At 33.9% G+C, this 18511-nt stretch overlaps 1 protein-coding gene across 2 annotated transcripts; it reads left to right on the top strand.

Moving 5' to 3' along the window:
- Positions 1-174: 174 nt before the first annotated feature.
- LOC105329400 (rhophilin-2-B) lies at positions 175-17424 on the top strand. Of its 2 annotated transcripts, none has more exons than XM_011430636.4 (15): positions 175-352; positions 3838-3953; positions 4680-4808; positions 9746-9821; positions 10194-10271; positions 10619-10743; positions 11211-11319; positions 11553-11702; positions 12087-12185; positions 12638-12794; positions 13293-13412; positions 13747-13867; positions 14006-14156; positions 14291-14440; positions 14656-17424. In XM_011430636.4, exons 1-15 carry the CDS (start codon positions 293-295, stop codon positions 15007-15009), a joined length of 1995 nt encoding a protein of 664 aa, XP_011428938.3. In that variant the 5' UTR covers positions 175-292; the 3' UTR covers positions 15010-17424. The 2 variants fall into 2 exon arrangements, with proteins under 2 accessions (XP_011428938.3, XP_034338919.2); XM_034483028.2 differs by lacking the exon at positions 175-352 and adding an exon at positions 1950-2081.
- Positions 17425-18511: the final 1087 nt, after the last annotated feature.

The following is an 18511-nucleotide window of genomic DNA, read 5'->3' as shown; positions in this document are numbered from 1 at the left end:
GCTCTTCTATCTTTTTTAAAGTATAATTTTTAAAATCTAATGTTTGAACAATCTTATCATTGAATGGTATATATTTTTAATAAAATAAGTTTAAATTGTTTTAAGACAAAATATTGAATTTTTGTCAAGCGAGTCAAGAATTTTTAGAATAATAACTGCTCCCTCTGGCATGTGACGTCATGCACAGCGGTCAGAGGTTATCTAAAAAGTATGGGAATGTTGAGGAGGATATGGAGTGAAAACTTTCAAACTTGTTAGAATGATTAGACCGTCTAAATGATACTCTTGGAGAATGAGTGTCACACATACAAATGGATTTACGGCCAACGAGGCCCTCAAAGGCAGAAGAAAGGTAATACATTGCGGTTAACATGGTATAGTTTACCTCATAGAGAAAATTCAGTTATGCACGTTACGTACTATGATGTTGGTTTTGGGGGGAGAGAATATGGCAATTTCATGGATCGAAAATAACTACCACAGTCACAGGCCTACAGTCCCGGGCACTTGAATTTTGTGTGTACATGTGTATGCATATCGTGTTTATAAGGATACATTGTACATATTTTTGTAAAATGTCATTATAATTTGTAAAAGTAAAAACCACTGAAAGAGTCTAGAGAGTAGAATTAACAACTAAAAGTATTCCATTGTACATAGACTGACTCTTTCCTAGCTATCATTGCAATAGATATTTTTTATTAAATTGACAATATTTGCATAACAATTGAGATAAAAGTGGAATTTGAAATGGAAATAGTATCTGTGTAATGGCCAGTTGAACTTCAGTTGATAAACATGAAAAGACTATACAGTTTTTCTATTATTTTTTTTTACTGTACTGTCTCAAGTGTACAAATACACCAGTTTTGATAACTTTTAATCATTAATTTATGTCTTTTGAAAGTTTATAGAAAATTACAGTTTTAATGGAAGTGTGCTCTCTGTGCATTAACTGTACTATGCTACTTTTATTTGTATCAACTTTGGTACTGTACTTTTGCAGGGCAAATTTATTATAGTTTGGTGAAGTTTTAGTACAATTGACCTTACCTCAGATTTTTACAAAACTTTATAATGTCAATTTTCCCTGCAAAAGAGCAGTACCGCAGTTGCCCTGAAGGTTTACCAATTAAACTTTGACTGTACCAAACAGATGCGGGCCAAGCAATGTTAGCATGGGTTAATTAAGACCCAAAATGAACTGAGTATTATGATACAATTAGAAAGGTTCTTTTCCCAAGTATAATAATTAATGCTGAAGGAGTTTTTTTTTGTAACTGGATTTACAACAAGCCAAAATTATAGGGGCTTTATATTGTTACATGTATCTGTAATGAATAATCAGCTATAATATTGAAGCTTTTCATTTAAAACATGAAAAGGAGAGAAAGAATTAATACAAAGAACAGAGAGAAAGAGGAAGAAAAAAAGGAAAAAAGAGAAAACCTTAATTGGAGCTTGTTCTCTTTATTTATACAGATATTTTTATGCCTGTTTTATCTTTGATTTATTTGATATTTAAAGTTGTTTGAGATATCTTAGTGTGATAGATATAACTTAGAGTATTTTACATCTACCGAAAAAAAAAATAGATAAAAATGGCTGTTACAAGACTTATATTCATTTATTTCTCTTTCACTGAAGAGTTTTCCCAAGTTCCATTTGTACACATTGAAATAAAAAAAAAAAATGAAAATTCAATTACCACATTGCATAATCAAAGAAAGATCTATGGCTTTTTGATGTTGGATATTTAAATGTGGAAAAACACAAGATATACTCCGTCTTTCAGGGTAACATTAGAGGGGTGTGAACCCCATTGTTTCCATGATGTTTGCACCTTTTGGGTTCAAAAGGTTTAAAAAAAAGTTTTGATAAAAAGGTAAAATGGGCTACCCCAGCTGCCATTGTTATTTTATCTGTATCCCAGTAATCCATAAAGAATTTAGAGGGGCCAAGTTTTACACGGAGACTAGCTTGTGTTATGGAATTCTGTAAAACGTAGTTAGATACCTGAAAATCTTACAAATTTCTCAAGTCAAGGTAGTGATCTGTAGGCCGCCAACATGAACGGAAAGGTAGATACGTTTTTACAGTAAAATAGGTTTTAACTGTTTTCTATGCCATTGTATATTTCTATCTTCAGTTTATATTTTTTGATGTGAACATATTTTTATTTCCCTTATATGCAATAGGGATTGGGCGCAAGTTCTCTAATTTAATTTGGCCTCTCCCTTAAATTATGCTTGTTGAGAATAGAATCTAATCAGCATTCTTACTTATTTTATAAAAGTAATGTAAGATCTTGCTTTTTATCCCATAAATTAAAAAGCTCACATTTGATGTTTGTGTACATGTGTATTTTCCTGATGGAGGAAATTTGATGACAGTTTTATCATGAGAAAATCTTTCAAAGCATCAAGGCTTTTACAGCTATTTTAAACTCTTGAATTGAATTAAAGGAAGGGGTGACTTGTTTACCTGATGATGATTGGATTTATACTTCCTGATTTATCAAAACTTCCTTAATCTGATTAGAATACACCTGACTGAGTGACTGTACCATCTCTCTCTCTCTCTCTCTCTCTCTCTCTCTCTCTCTCTCTCTCTCTCTCTCTCTCTCTCTCTCTCTCTCTCTCTCTCTCTCTCTCTCTCTCTCTCTCTCTCTCTCTCTCTCTCTCTCTCTCTCTCTCCAATGCATGTCTCGCCTAAGTGATACAAACACATAGAAAAGCAGAACCTTTTTTTCCCCTACAACTTGTCATGGATTTGAAAGAGAATACCATGGATTTGAAAGAGAATACCCCATTTTAACTTTCAGATTATAGAGATGTTATTGAATGCTAAGAGGTTTGTTTAGAAGTCAAGGAGCCCCAGGTATCTCAGACAGATAACTGTTAGATACTGTCAATACAATGGCTTAAAGACCCATATAAGTGCACATGGGGGATTCCTTAGACAAGTGATAATTATTGACAGAATAATGTTGGGTCAGGATTTCGTTTACCTTTAAATGGCTGTCCTGCTAATCTGAAGAATAGGTGCTTTGTCGAGACTTGTATATTTGAAAACCAAGTATTGGAGCATATGCTTTGTTTTATTCACATTAAAACTGAATGATGAATTATAGTTTATTACTGCATATACTTCTCTTTGATGCTTAAAGTTTTAACTCTGAAAGCCAAATGAAAGTTGCTTTTAATTTTCAATGGTATAAAACATATCAAATGCTCACAAAATAGTTTGCCATGTAAAGTGCTTTTCTGATGAACAACTTTATATGTAAATGGTCATATGATAAAATCTGCCATGTCCAGAACTCTGCTTGAATTTGACCACATTGTGGGAGGTTTTATTGCAGCAAAATCACCCAGTACCAGGGGATCAGTGATTTATTTCATTATCACAAGATACACATCCAAGATTGTTTACTTTCCTGAGGCCGGATTTTACTTTAGAATTTTTTCTGCCCTGTAATTTTGGCAACATAAACACACACACAAATTGTTTCCCCATCTTTTATTTTGAAAGCTTATAGGTCTACATGCACAGCTTTCAAAGGCATCAGCACCATCTTCCTAATTTTTATTGCATTTGGCACTATCCCATTTCTGACAGTTTGAAGATATGTTAATTACTGCAATCTTTGGGAAGTTCAATTAAAAGAGCAGAGTTTGTTTTGTTGTAAGCTCTGCACAAACAGAGATTCAGGTATTACAAACCATCAAGCCATTACCTAGCCGGCTCTGAGCTTGGTTAACTCAAGGGCTGTAGAGCCTGTTTTTGTTGATCGCCCTATAATTATTAGTTACATTGTCTATAATGTTTTTACAGGGTTCAGATCCACTCATTTCCACAGCTAGAGGCAAACTTCAGTCTCGGAGATCCAAGGTTAACGATCAAATTAATCGAGAACTTCGTATGCGGAATGGAGCAGAGAATTTGTACAGGTATATTCTCTACCTGAGTGTTATTGTTTCTATATAATCTAGCTCTGATGTAGCTATCTTATACACTATTATGCAAGACTCAATTAAAGTATTCAAGGAAATCCTCGATGACTTTGACCTGAAAGGTGATATTAAAAGACACTTTTGAAATTAATTAGAGTTGTTTTGTTTTGGAAAAAAGTTTTTTTTTTACTTTATTATGATGAATTTTTGGCTTTTATTGTCAATGCCGGTGAATAAAAGAAACAAGAGATTTCGTAGTCTAAGATATGTAGTTTGTAATTACCAGCCAGCTGTATGCCGGTTCTGTGTGGTACTTCTTCCAAGTGACATTTGTGACTCTGCTTTACCATGTTTACTGGCACACACTGCCACATTGGGATTCGTGTGTGAGAGCAGTTTGCATAATGAAATGTTTATAATTGATACAATGAATGCCTCAACAGGTCGTTCATAAATCTACAGTACTTTTATGCAAAAAAAAAATTGCTTGCTCAGCAGTCCGACTTTTGGGACTTTAAACACTGGTAGGGTACTGGCATATTGAATCACAGTTTGTGGTATAAAAGTGAAAATTTACCTACATAGAAACAGTATGATTATCAAGTAACCTGTTTATTGAGACAGAAATTCTATGACGAAAATCTTAATTAGATTATGCCTTTGAGTTTGGTGCCTAAATTACCATAAGCTTCCAGTATACAAGTTTTCTGCTTCTAATTTCAGAGCCACTGGCAACAAACGACTGAAGGAGTTGGTAGCAGTCGAGTTGTCCTTTTTCAACTCCAACATTCAGCTACTGAAGGAGGAACTCTCCGATCTGAACAGTGATGTTCTGGTGTACCAGCATGAAAAGTAAGCATCGTTATATCTACATGGTACATATGTCCTGCCAGGGTGTCAAAATGACCAAACAGCATGATACACATGATTATAAAGCTAATATTATGTGTCTACATTATACAAAGACTTAGTTGTATCAACATGATACAATGGCTGTTGACAATAAGATTGTTTAAGTATGGACATTTATAATAAATATATGTCTTGCATGTATGTAATGAAAGGACAAACACCGTTTTGTGACACATGTTGTAAGGAATTCATCATCTTTGCTACCAGAGTGTTCTGATGGTGGAGCTTGAAGGCTGTGGTTCAAATCCTGGTTTTATTCAAGATATTTTCTCCCTTTCTTTGTACACAAACCCTGCAATGAAACTAATAGTGTTAAGGCATCACAAAAAAGCAATTACGCATGATGATAAAACACGATTAAGGCTTCTCCACCCTTGATGTTTTTATGGTTAAATCTGTGTAATGTTTGTTTAAATCTGAAGATTAATATGTAAACATTCAAATTGAACTTAAATATTGGTATGTTGCAAATATTTTGTTCATGCTGTAGGAGCTAACACAGGTACACTCTAAGGGCAATTATAGCGACGGCTGCTCTCCAATCAAAGATCACATTTTTTTTTTACTGATTTCTGTATGATAAAGCAATATTTAAAAGAAATTAATCGCAATCCTTTATTTTATGTATTTTAACATTTAAAGGCCATTTAAACTTGCCAGTATGAAAGCCATCACATTTAGAGTGAATTTTGATACAATTTTTCAACCATAAATAAGTACAGTTTAGCAAAAAAACGTCTATAACTTTTGAAATAATGGTGCAAACTCACTGAAAATTGGTACATTTGTAACTCATTATATCTCCTGTCGAAATCTGCTAAGAAATGTTTACCTTCATGGGTAAAAAATTATGAATTGTAGTCTCTTTCGACTTTTCCTACATGTATGTACAACATTAGTGTCATTTCACTTTACACAGCTTAAAATGTCTAAAACACAAGTTAAATCAAGAAAAATTGGCAAAACCATGCATCACATAAAACTATTATTATAACCGATAATGGTAAAATATTCCGGAATGCTCCCAATGACGTCATGCGACAGTCGAAAGACCTTAAATAGAGAACTGTTAAATTCTGCTTTTAGTATGAACATTTTAAGTTTATGTTCTTCATTTATGCATCAGAGGATGCATTTTACTGTAATTAAGGAAGATGGCAGGATCATGAACTTTATGATGATTTCGGTAGCTTCCTTATTTTGTCTTTGCATGATTTAATGGAATCCAGTGCCTTCAAAATAATGTATACATATAGATAAGTCCAGAAGTAAAAAATGATCAAACGGAAGTTAAAGAAAGGATAAAAACCTTTTTGTGGTACATGTGTTGTAAGGAGCTAATCATCTATATTGCTAGCCAAGTGTCCTCCATATAAATTCTTATCTTTTAGGGAGATGAAGGGATACAATTTGAAATGCTTGGCTAGATTGAAATTAACAGTAATCTTACTATACAGCTACATGTACAATGTAGTTTGAAATGAGAGTGAGATTCCTTAGCTAGAAAGGGTCAAAAGGTAAATTGTCCTGTTCATAACAGTAAATGACAGAGATTGGTGGATTTGTTGTGGACAGATTCATCATCATGTCTTTGATAGACCAGTGAGCAGAGAGACCTCACTTCCTTCTGGGAACTCCAACCTTACACTGCTCTGGGAACTCCAGCCTTACATTTGATCAAACTCCATCACTGGTTTCCACTGAGTCAAGCTTCAGTAGATTTTCTTTGTTAGTTTTGCGATTATTAAGTGTAGCTTTCTTGTTTGTGCTGAGTTAGTAAGAAATCTTTAAATTCCTGAACCTTTTTATTCAGTGACATTTCTCTCTGTAGACAGACATAATGCGGTTTTGTTCAGTCATTGTTGATGCATAGAAATCAGCTTTAAAAAAAGAGAATTTTTCCTTACGGAATCAATATACAGTTTTACATTTATTTGTTAGGACAATTTATAGCCATATGCAATAAACTTCACTCAAATCCTAGAGATTTAAAACTTCAAGAAGAATAAAATCTTTGTTTAGCTTTTCGAGAGATGAATATTTTCTGTCGGTGAACGTATGCAGGTATATTTAGTTGTCACTTGCATTGCATTGTCCGTCATAGCTAAGGACTCAACAAGTGGTATGTCTGTATTGATTTATCTTTCTCCAGAGGCCCTGGGACCTCTGCTGTTTATGCAATCTAAATGTTGACTGCACGATACCTGCAAATTATTATACAATCCTAGTCACCAAAAAGAATTCCTTACCGCATGCATTGTAGCTAGTCTTCTCTTCACATAATCGCATGCACTGAGTAAATGGGGTAATTTATCTTGGTTTTATTTTTGGCCTATATTTAAGCATATTATATTTAGATCCTTTTTATTTTCATATTTAGTTCAATGAAGTGTTCCAGCCCATATACATGTATTTACATTTCTAATGAAGGTCTGAAGAATTGAATGTAGGTTCACTTATTATTTTTAGGTCATGAATAATTACCGTCTCAAAATAATCAGGTACATGTAGAGCTTGCCAGAGATTTACATGCAAATATCTGGGTTAATAGAAGATGTGGAACACCTGCTGAAGATATATGTACCAGATGTACGATAGTTACCTTAATGTGTACACACGTAGATACCGATAGCACACACTGGGCAGTTTAGTTGATACTCTTCGTTTGAAATACCTATTACATAATCAGAATTAACTTTTACTAATCATTTAGAAAACGATTACGTTTAAATTGCTTTAGGTTAGAGTTAATTGAAACATTAACAATGAAATGTACATTCATTTTGAGCAGGCGTCAAATACATAAGCTTGTGAATTTTTTTTCGTAGCAGGTGGTAATTTATGCAGATTTATGACCACTGCCCCGCTCTTACATAACTGCAGGATTTATCATGGTTCTGAGATGTAATATGGCTGGTGCTTGTTGATTTGTTTTGTGTTTCTACCTGGGTTTGGGGGGTTAGGTTCCCCTTTAAGGCAGATCTTGCCTGTTTATTTTAGGGTCATGCAGTTAGTGTCTTATTGTTGCTTCTTTATGAGAACGACTTATGATGGTGTCTTATTGTAGCCTCTTAATGAGGGCCAGTTATAGCGGTGTCGATCTCAATGTCGTGATACAGAGACCAGCCATTCGTCAAGTTGTCACAGAACCTCAAAATCTGACACCTAGTATGATGTAGCATTATTTTATCTTGACCATGAAATTATTATACCATGAACAAGGCCAAGTTTAATTCTTTCAATGATGTATTGGAAATGCCTGGCATGGAGACACAACATATTTTATATATATGTACTTATTTAGGAATATTGTTGTTTGAAATACATATAATATAAAATTGTTTGTGCAGATTTTAAATACAGTAGAAGGCAATACATGTACCTATAAATAAGAACATTCTAGTAGTTAGTAGCTTATTATCACATAGTACACATCCATAAGTACAGTTGTCATATTGTATTGCCATCAGTCTAGGAAGGTACATTTACATGCAGGGGTAATAAAAAACTGTGAGCTATTTAGTCTGTCTCCTCAGTGAGATAAAGAAACAGTGGCTGGATGTATGCATGCCAAAACATGTGCCATGAAAATATAAAATACAAACAGTAAATTCCCAAAACTACTGCTCAGATGGCAGTCGTTAAAAAGACAAGATAATTAGCCGTGGTAGTGCTTGTGTATACTAATATAAGTTACAATGCCATTTATTAAATTGATGTATTAAATATGTAAACGAGAATTCAATAAGTAATGATCTGAAAACTTTGGATAATGCGATGTCTATAGCTCATATGTACAATGCTCCCATACCTGTACTAGATTTGAAAGATTCTGTGATTGGTATTCAGTTATGATTTTTTTCTGTTATTTAATTGTCAACAACTGTTTTGAGCCTCAAATATTTGCCAATAATTTTGTTTTCCCTTTAAAAATGTGTGCAAACCCAAGTTAACATGCAAATTAGAAAACATTGTATGGAATTTTAATTGCAACCACTTTAAAGTACCACGAAGCATTCCATTCCCAAATATGGAAATTTACCGTAATTCATCTTTCTTTTATCTCTTGAGGTTAAGGGATGGAGATGAAATGAGAAAATTAATTATGCCAAGAAAGGAAATTGAGAGCTTTTAAGGTAGTTTCACTAAATAGACATTTGGTAAAGTTTTTCAGCTGTGGTTAATAACGGCCTCAAGATTTAAAAGTGAATCACCTGGCATACTTTTCACAGAGAAGTACTATGACCTCAGGATACTGAATAATCTATTCATATTTTCAATGAATACTTCAGTTTGGGACTTTCATTCTGCTAGTCTTAGGTTATTCACTCAGATATTTAAATTGTATGTGTGTGAGACATATTTTTTAAATCGCTCAGTGCTCGGACAGGGAATTGGGTGTCTAGTCCTAATAATATGAATCAATGATAGCGACAATTATGCTATATCCTGTTAACGGCCCTAGCCATAAAATAGGTGTAAATTTGGTCAGTGGAGCGTGATGGTTGTTAGTACACTACACTCGATGTGAATTCACCTGAAGGGTGTGTGAATGAGGGAGGTGTCATTATTTTACGTTGTAATCAAAAGCTTAGTAAGGAAATATTTGTGGCATTTCAAATAAGATTTCATAATAAGTAATAATAGCTTGATTCATCATTAATGAAACATGTTATTCTAGACTTCCTTTTGAAAAAAGGGAGATATTTCAGGGTTCAAAATGAATGTTTATTAAATATAAATCTTAATAGATAGGCATCATAATTATCTACATGTACCTTCAATTTTATTAGTTCACTGATAACAAGTTTAAAATGTGTAATGAAAGTAGAAATGTTTCACTGTTTTTTCTAAATATCAAATTGTTGTAATTGCAGTGGGCTTCACAATGTTCCCATGATCCCCTTGGGTCTGAAGGAGACCACGGAGTGTGATTTAGCCGTCCCCATCAAGGCTAGTACATGCACATACTTATACCTACATACTTGATATGTACAAAATTTTAAAACATGCTATGAACACACTGCATTAGAATGATTCTTACAGTTGGATATGGCTGAATTATAGTAAAAATGAAAATCCTTGAATACAAATAAACATGTCAAGTAAAAAGAGAAACGAAAAAGAAATTTCATATATAAAGCTTCAACAAAATGATGGTCAGTTGTTTTACTTCTTGCCAATGAATGAGGATTACTTTTTATTGATAGTTTCCCTATAAGTTGTAAAAAAAGAGGAAATTATTACTCAATTCATACCTAAAATATGCCATACACCATTTACCATGCTTGGATAGACTTTTAATTATATTTTCTTTATTTCTAGGACTTCATTTTGGAACACTATAGCGAGGATGGAACTCAGTATGAGAGAGAAATCCAGGAACTCTGTGACCTCAGACAGGTAAATTTGATACTCAATACACAGGTACACAGGTAAATGTGATGCTGATAATAAGGTATTGATAATTTCTTCTAGACTGGTATTTGAAATCTATTTGTAAATTACTAGTTCCCTGGGACAGTATGTTTTGAGTAACAATTTTTGCAAAATAAATCACTTTTTTGCTTAAAATTGTAATATATGCAGCAAGTTCATGGAGGTGTAAATTCAAATGTAAATGGTTACACCAAGTCTACAAACATTAAGTGACCACATACAATGATGATTATGCAGTATCAGATATCATTGGCAATGAAACATTGTAAAACTCTGCAGTACCCATAATTTTTGTGTTTGTTGATTTATAGGACATGCGGACACCTCAGAGAAATGAGTCAGGTGTGGACCTTTTGATTGAATATTTTAACCAGCTACACTTCATAGAAAAACGATTCTTCCCCCCAGACCGAGTTCTTGGTGCTCACTTCCATTGGTATGTAAAACAACATGTTGAGTACTGGTATCTGAGCGTGTATAAAACTATTGTTACAGAGACAGTCTCTGCTGCGGGGTTTAACCCAGGTCCTCTGGCTTACACATCTAGCACTCTATCAAGCTAATGAGGTTTTCAGGCTAGCTAGCCACTAGCTAACAGGCAATCTATATCACTAAAGTTACCAAACAGTGATACTTTTGTGTTATAGAAAGCAGCTTCTACATTGTGTATTGCAAACAATAGCAATCAGTAAAATTTGGTGTACTCTATGTTAGATAATGATTTTATGTCAAACTTCAGGATTGGTTCAAATTTTCAAAAGAAGGTCTTGCCATCAGCAGGGACAGTTTATCATTGTGTTGAGATCAGCTGTTATAGATATGTTCGATTTCTTTTGTAAAGCAATTAATGTGACACAGAATCAATTCTTTGTTAAGTTTATATACCTGTTGTTAATTTTTTAGGTATGACTCCCTTACTGGTGTACCAAAAACTCAGAAGACAATGGGGTTTGAGAAAGGCAGTGTTTTGTTCAATATTGGTGCTTTATACACACAGATAGGGTGTAAACAGGTAATCAGTTGGCACAAGGTCACATACCTCTGAGAATCTTTAAACAATAGGAATTTTATTGAGAACAAAATAGTACACAATCATTTATAACAGTAAAGGAATTACCGGTAACTAAATAATTGAGTGAATATCTTTATTTTGCTATTTGTGATCTTTTTACATCAACTAATACTCAAGGAAACACTGTCTTATATGATTATTTAATTGAAAATCATTTATAATTATTGTTTTAGGACAGAACAAGTCATGCTGGGATACAGGATGCCATCAGTTATTTCCAGAAAGCGGCGGGGACGTTCCGTTACCTACACAATCACTTCACTAACGCCCCCAGCATGGACATGCAGCCCCACACTCTCACCATGCTCATCCAGCTCATGATGGTCAGTACCCCCAAAGAACCGTGACATACCACACAGTGCATTCAAAATCAGCCCAATAACTCCACTCATCTCTCTGTTTTAAATACAAACTTACTTGTATATTGACCTGCTGTAAAAGTGGTTATTTCACTGGTGGTTAGGTATGCATTTTTTATTGTCAAACAATACGGGTGTGTATTAAATTTGCTTATGAGTGATGAGTTTTGATTTTTTATCATAACGTGTGGGGGTATTTTAGGCAGTTTTTATGATTACCGCATAACTAGTGTAAATTTCCTCCACACGTAAATAACCACTATTACAGTATGTTTAGAGATCATGTATACCGGTATATATTTTCTATTATTCTGTTACATGTAATGATTCTTCATTCATTGTAAACAGAGTCAGGCTCAGGAATGTGTGTTTGAGTGTAAAGTCCTCGGCAGCAACAGTAACAATGGACTTCTGAGTAATGTTCGAGCAGCACAGGAAGCAGTTGTGGTAAGCATGTGCTCTGATAGAGGGAATTCAAATGCATCATGGAAATGTAATCTTCATTCATTACCATTTAATGTGTCCAATGTTCCAGGGCTAATCAATAAGTAATCAATATTTAAATGCTGTAAAACATAATTATAGAAATCAAAATAATGGTAAATTAATGGTTTTATATAAATTTTGTTCGCCAAAGATCATTCCACAAGACTGAAAATATTTATGACTTTGTCTTAATTGAGTTCTTTGTAAAACGCAGCCCATTCCTTTTCACTAAGCAAAAAAGCTAAGAGGTTAGATCATATAAGCATGCATTTTATTGTGTATAAACATAAGTAAACTTTTATTATTTCTTCACTTTATGTCTGAAAAAATGATAGACTTGGTTGTTTCTATTTTTAAGTGTTGCTGTGTACATGCAGTCCTATTCAATGTTTGGTTTTCTTTTATGTGCACAGGTTTCACAGATGTATGACGACACAAAGTTACTTATGACTGCAGAGCCGGTCAAGGATTACATCCCCTACTCATGGGTTTCCATGGCAACAGTTAAAGCACAGTATTACATGGCCCTTGCTCACACTCATATGGCCACTGCTATCATAGAGTTTGCAGGTGAGTGTGAGTCCCCTTGGAAGGAACTCTTAAATCATGTCAGCTCAAAATTCTTAAAATCCACAAAGCCTGGTTAAAAATAAAATTTAAATAATGAGTACTGTGGAATCATTAAATTTCGTGGGGACCAATTTTCGAGGATGGCTTAAATTTTACAGGTTCTTGGGGACGTAATTTCGTGTATTCTCATATATCTACAAAAGGAATTATGACTTCATTACCCTAATTTATCAATTTGTGGAGGATGTTATTTCGTGGATGAGAGGTACCTACGAATTCCACGAAAATTGAGCCACTACGAAATCTAATGATTCCACAGTAAATCATTACTTTGTATGGGTAACTTCTGGAAATGTTACAAAAACAAAAAATTTACAAAACTCTAGTTGGCTGTTATAGTCTGTAACTGCCATAACAATGCTATCCAGAGAAGGGAAGATGCATGTAATTATGGTTGAAATCTGTTTATCTCTACCTCATGGTGATTTTATTCCCTAGATGAGAATGACAGTCAGTCTTTGTCTGAGTTCATGGATGCTTTACAGAACACCAAAGAAGTGGACACAGAGAACAACAGACTCAGTGTCCCTCAAACTCAGGAGGACAGGATCACGCTCGGTCAGTACTGCTCTCATATATATGATAACCAACTTTTATTTGTGTGGAGAAATTTTTGCAAGGTACGTAAGAGCATCTGCCCTCACTGACACAAATATTTCTCACCACAAATTAGTCCTCAAATACCTATGGTATTATAATCTCCAGATTATATACATCTTGATCAGGAAAATTTGCTGGTGCGAACCATCTCCAGTAAATTGCGAAACAAAGTTGTCGCAAATACTAGTACAGGTAATAGTTGGTTTAAAGTAAATGTACTTGAGAACAGTTTACAGTACAGAGAAAGGTCCATAGGACTTCACTTGATAATAATGTTTCATCTGTTTTGTAGGAAAGGCCCATTTAAAAGGAGCCCTAAACTGCCATGAAGAAGCAATGCGATTACACGACTTGTGTAAACAGCTTCGGAAAATTGACACATTTCAGGAAATTCTGAAAAAAGCTCATGACAGGTAAAAAAGGAAATAAAAATAAAATGTGAAATGACAAAGTTTGTTTGTTTATCAAATATGATAAAGCAGAGCTGTGTTACTAGTAATTGAAGCATGCTAGTTGTTCATAGAAATAACTAAAACGTTTTTTTGATACAGGTGCTTGGAAAAGTTTTCCTCTTTAGAAGAGGAGGATGATTTCACAGAGATCTTAATGTTCCCTATAATAAACCCCAAAACTACTCAGAATGTGTCTCCGATCTCCCCTGAGTTCAGAAATATTAGTGTGGTGGATATCTTCAAACGACTGGTATAACAATGTCCTCTGAACTACTATTTTGAAGGATTGCCTTTTGTATTTCATGTATTTACCTTCATAGATCTTGTTCTTTTTTCATGTGTATAGGTATGAGTAAAATGTAAAATTTAATTTTTAAATTTAAGGGTCCCATCACTATATTTAATGCTAAAAATGAGTGGTCTGCACCAAGAACAGTAACTCTGGATCGTAACCCGGACCAAGGATTCGGGTTTAGCGTCCGTGGAGATGCCCCTGTGAGGGTGGCAGAGATGGAGCCAGGAAGTGTTGCAGAGGTAAGGGAAAACAAAACTCTCTGATAGGCTGTCCGTTAATTTGTACAGATATCCATGAAATTCATAAATATTCATAAGTGTAATAATATCTGTCGAAATCAAAGTTATTATATACATATACATGTATTAAAGTTTTACAGTTATTGGGTTTTTTTTAACTTACAGTACTGGTATTTGAAAGTAATGATAGATAAAGTTTTCTGTTTTGATTTTAGATTGGAAAACTCAAAGTTGGAGACTTAGTGGTAGCAGTAGGTGAAAAGGACACAAAATGGGCAAAACATGAAGAGGTAGTGGCCCTTGTCAGACAGTGCGGCAATCACTTAGAGCTCAAACTAGTCACCCCAAACCTCTCTCAGGATCACGACACCTCCCGATCAGCCCCGGGAACCCCCAACACCCCATTACGCATGCAGAGCCCTCGCGAGAGCATATCAACACAGAGCAATAAATCAAATCGTAGTCGACTTAGTGCCCCCTGGACCTTCATGAGGAAAGGTTCTAAGGAGAAACAGGACAAGCCAGAGAAAAGCAAGGAAATGGAGGATGGGGAGGCATTCCTTCACTGATTGGCAGTCGTCCTAGTGATGTGATTGGTCAGTTGAATACTGATGTCATATCTTTGTTAGAGGCTCCGCCCATTTGTCACGTTTTTGATATGAAATTAAAAAATTTTTTTACATATGCAAATTTTGTTAATGGTGCGGTTATTTCAATGATAACCACAAATATTTTTAAAAATCATTATAAACCAGCTGTGTGATAAGTAATTGTCATTTATGTTGCCAATGTTATTGATGATTTCATAAGTCTATGTAGATTTTTGATATGTTTTGTTGTTATTTGACATCTGAAAATCTTTTTGCATCTTGATTGTCAAAGATGGGGCTACCTATCATGGTTAAAAAATGTTTTGAGAGAATAATGAGGAATATTGACATGTACTTCTTTTTGGGTTTGCCCTGCACATGGATATAACTCAATATATATTGAGCAAAGTTTTGATCATTTCAGGGATGTCCCTAATTATCACATTTATATAGGACATGTATATTTAAGCTCATATCAAGCCGTATATCAAAATTTGTCCATTTACAGTTGAAACATTGCTTCCAAGTGCTTTTCTTTACTGCATTTTGTGCTTCCTAGATTTTGTTAGAGTGCTATTGACTGGCAAACAAGTGTTTCTTTACACATCAGGAGAATTCGCATCAGTATTTTTGTCTAGAAATGTCTTTAAGCTAGTACGTTTTATGTACTGCAAATCTATGAAGGATTTTCTAGTTATGCTTTTTACAGGAAATACAGGTACATTCATGTGTATATAACAGTACAGCGAAATCCTAACGGATAGTCTAGGTACCTGGTACATGTACTTTGAGAGATCATCATTTTGTACCAGGTACAACATTTAGAGTCTGAAATATTGATTTTGTTAATTGTAAAAAAAATCTTTGACTCTGATGAAATGTTACATGTATATAGTGACATGAGCTTGTTCCAAGTGTTTCTAGGTTCATCAATGAGTATAAATATTCTTTTAATTGTAATCAAAATGCCAGTAACAGATTGCACAAATTACATCAGTCATGACTATTTCATCTGTACATTTTTTTTTTATTTCTGTTTTTACAATTAATATCTAAACATATGGTGTTTAAAAAAATATGCATTTCTTGTTGTATAACGAAATCCATATCTAGAATATACCACGGTAATGCGATTTAGTGTCATATTAAGTCAGCAGGTGGATATGTACTAGGATACATCTTGTGAGTGATGCAAATTTCCGATTCTTTTCGTTTTAATTAACTCAAAAACTGTTTCAAATTTTCCAAGGGAACGAAGGGAAGTTACTTTGGCACTGAAAAGTTAAACCTTTTTTTCTTTTTTTTTTTATCATTAGTAATAATACGTAAACAAAATCAGGTGTAATTTAATGGACTCTACACACACTGTCTTACCTTAAAACTTTTCCATACTTGTACACTAGACCACAAATAAAATTGTGCCAAAATGCCTATATTGTGATGTAAAATAGATAAAATATACTGTGATGTAGTAACATTTATATGTTTTCTAAGAGATTTTTCTATCCTTAGTACATTTATAGGTAGTAAATATTATTGATAATATCAAAATTTGTATTGTTTTGAAATGTGCCCATATATAAACATGTAGTTATATTTTACAAAGTCATATATTGAATTATAAATGCAATATACTAATATATTTATGGTAAATTATAGTATTTTTTTCTACTTCCAGGCAGAAATTGTATATATGTACTTGGGAATGCAATGTTAGAAGTCAGTTGTTCTGAGTTAATAGCAATCAAGGTTAAAGAAAGGGACTTTACATGTGTGATATATATATATACACTTGTGTGATATATATACAGTTCACCCATGATATATTTACACCTGTGATATATACACTTCACCTGTGTGATACTGTGGAATCATTAAAATTTGTGACGGCTCAATTTTCGTGGGTAGTCCTCCCCCACGAAAACAAGTTTTGTAATAGTTATTAAAACTGAAAACCAACACATCCAAGAAATTACATCCCCACGAATAAGCAAAAAACCAACGATCCACGAAACTTGGCCCCCACGAATTTAAATGATTTCACAGAATATACACGGGTTCCCACAGTCCTTTCCATTAATGATAGTGCATTATGTATGTGAATAAAAGTATCGACATTTTTTGTTACATTCATGGAGTTACTATATAGTATTATATACTTTCAAACTTGCTTCAATTTTTGTTTCTACATAATATTTCTATACACCTGAACCAATATATATCATTTTATCATATATATATATCATATATATATACTGTATCATTAATATAATTTTGTGCATATGTTTACTCCTGTTTGTTGTTGAGTGGGAGCTTTTTTACAATACTCAATGTACAAGAGGAAACAAGAGGTTGTACTGTCAAACAGCAATAAAGTATTAATTATACTGTAAACTTCCAAATGCTTATTTATTTTAACAGTGTTAATATTTGAAACAATACATATGCTTACCTGGTATTTAATTATGGAGGCTTCATGATTGAGGTAATTATACCCCTCACAAACAAAGTTAAGGGGGTATTTATGTAGGAATCACCTTGTCCATCCATCTGTCTGTCTGAGCAATCATCATTCAAGTCCAGTTCAAGAAACGTTTGACATTCCTATTTCACATAAAGATTGCTTATGATCTGAGGGTGTGTCATGATTTTGATCAAAGGTCATTTGAGCAAGTTCAAGGTCACCAGAAGGAAAAGTGCAAAAATTTGAATTCAGTCCATATTTTTTATAGAGAAACATTGCAAGTTCTCACTTTACAAAAAGATTGCTTATGACTTAGGGGGGTGTCATGATTTAGGCCCAAGTTCAAGATTAATGGAAGGAAAAGTGCAAACTTTGTGTCTGGTCTATAATGATTCTTACTGAGAATCATTAAAAGTTCTTACTTCACACAAAGACTGCTTAATATGACCCGACGATGTGTCATGATTTTGACCCAAGTTCATTTGAGCAAATACAAGGTCATTGGAAAAAAAAACCACTTTCATAATTATGTCAGGTCTACACCTTTCTTATGGAGAAAAATTGGACTTCACATAAAGGTTGCTTTAAAAGACCTGATCATGAGGGTGTGTCATGAATTTGACCAGGTTCAGTTGTAAAAAAAAAATGCATAATTCCTGTCAAGGCCATATCTTGTAATGGAAAATGATTAGAAGCCAAAATTTTACACAGATTGCTTGTGACCTGTTAATATGTCCCAATCAGGAGCTTTGGAAATTTTTGCAAGCTCAAGGTCGCTATAAGAAAATGATGAAATACCGCTACTTGAATTGTGTGGGGTATCATTTGTGAGCTTGCTTACAGTACCTTTAGTTTTATACAGGTTGAAGATGAATGCATGCAGCTATTGATGATCCCCTGGCCTACTTTAAAAATACAATTTCTGTAGATTCCTTTTAAGTGAATACTTAAATCAGCAATTCTGTATATTTTTTTTAGTAAATCCTGAGAAAGTGAAATTGCAAGTATCAAACTTTT

The sequence above is a fragment of the Magallana gigas genome, chromosome 3 (assembly GCF_963853765.1).
Source record: "Magallana gigas chromosome 3, xbMagGiga1.1, whole genome shotgun sequence".
Lineage (NCBI taxonomy): Eukaryota > Metazoa > Mollusca > Bivalvia > Ostreida > Ostreidae > Magallana > Magallana gigas.
This window is presented reverse-complemented; position numbering and strand designations above follow the sequence as displayed.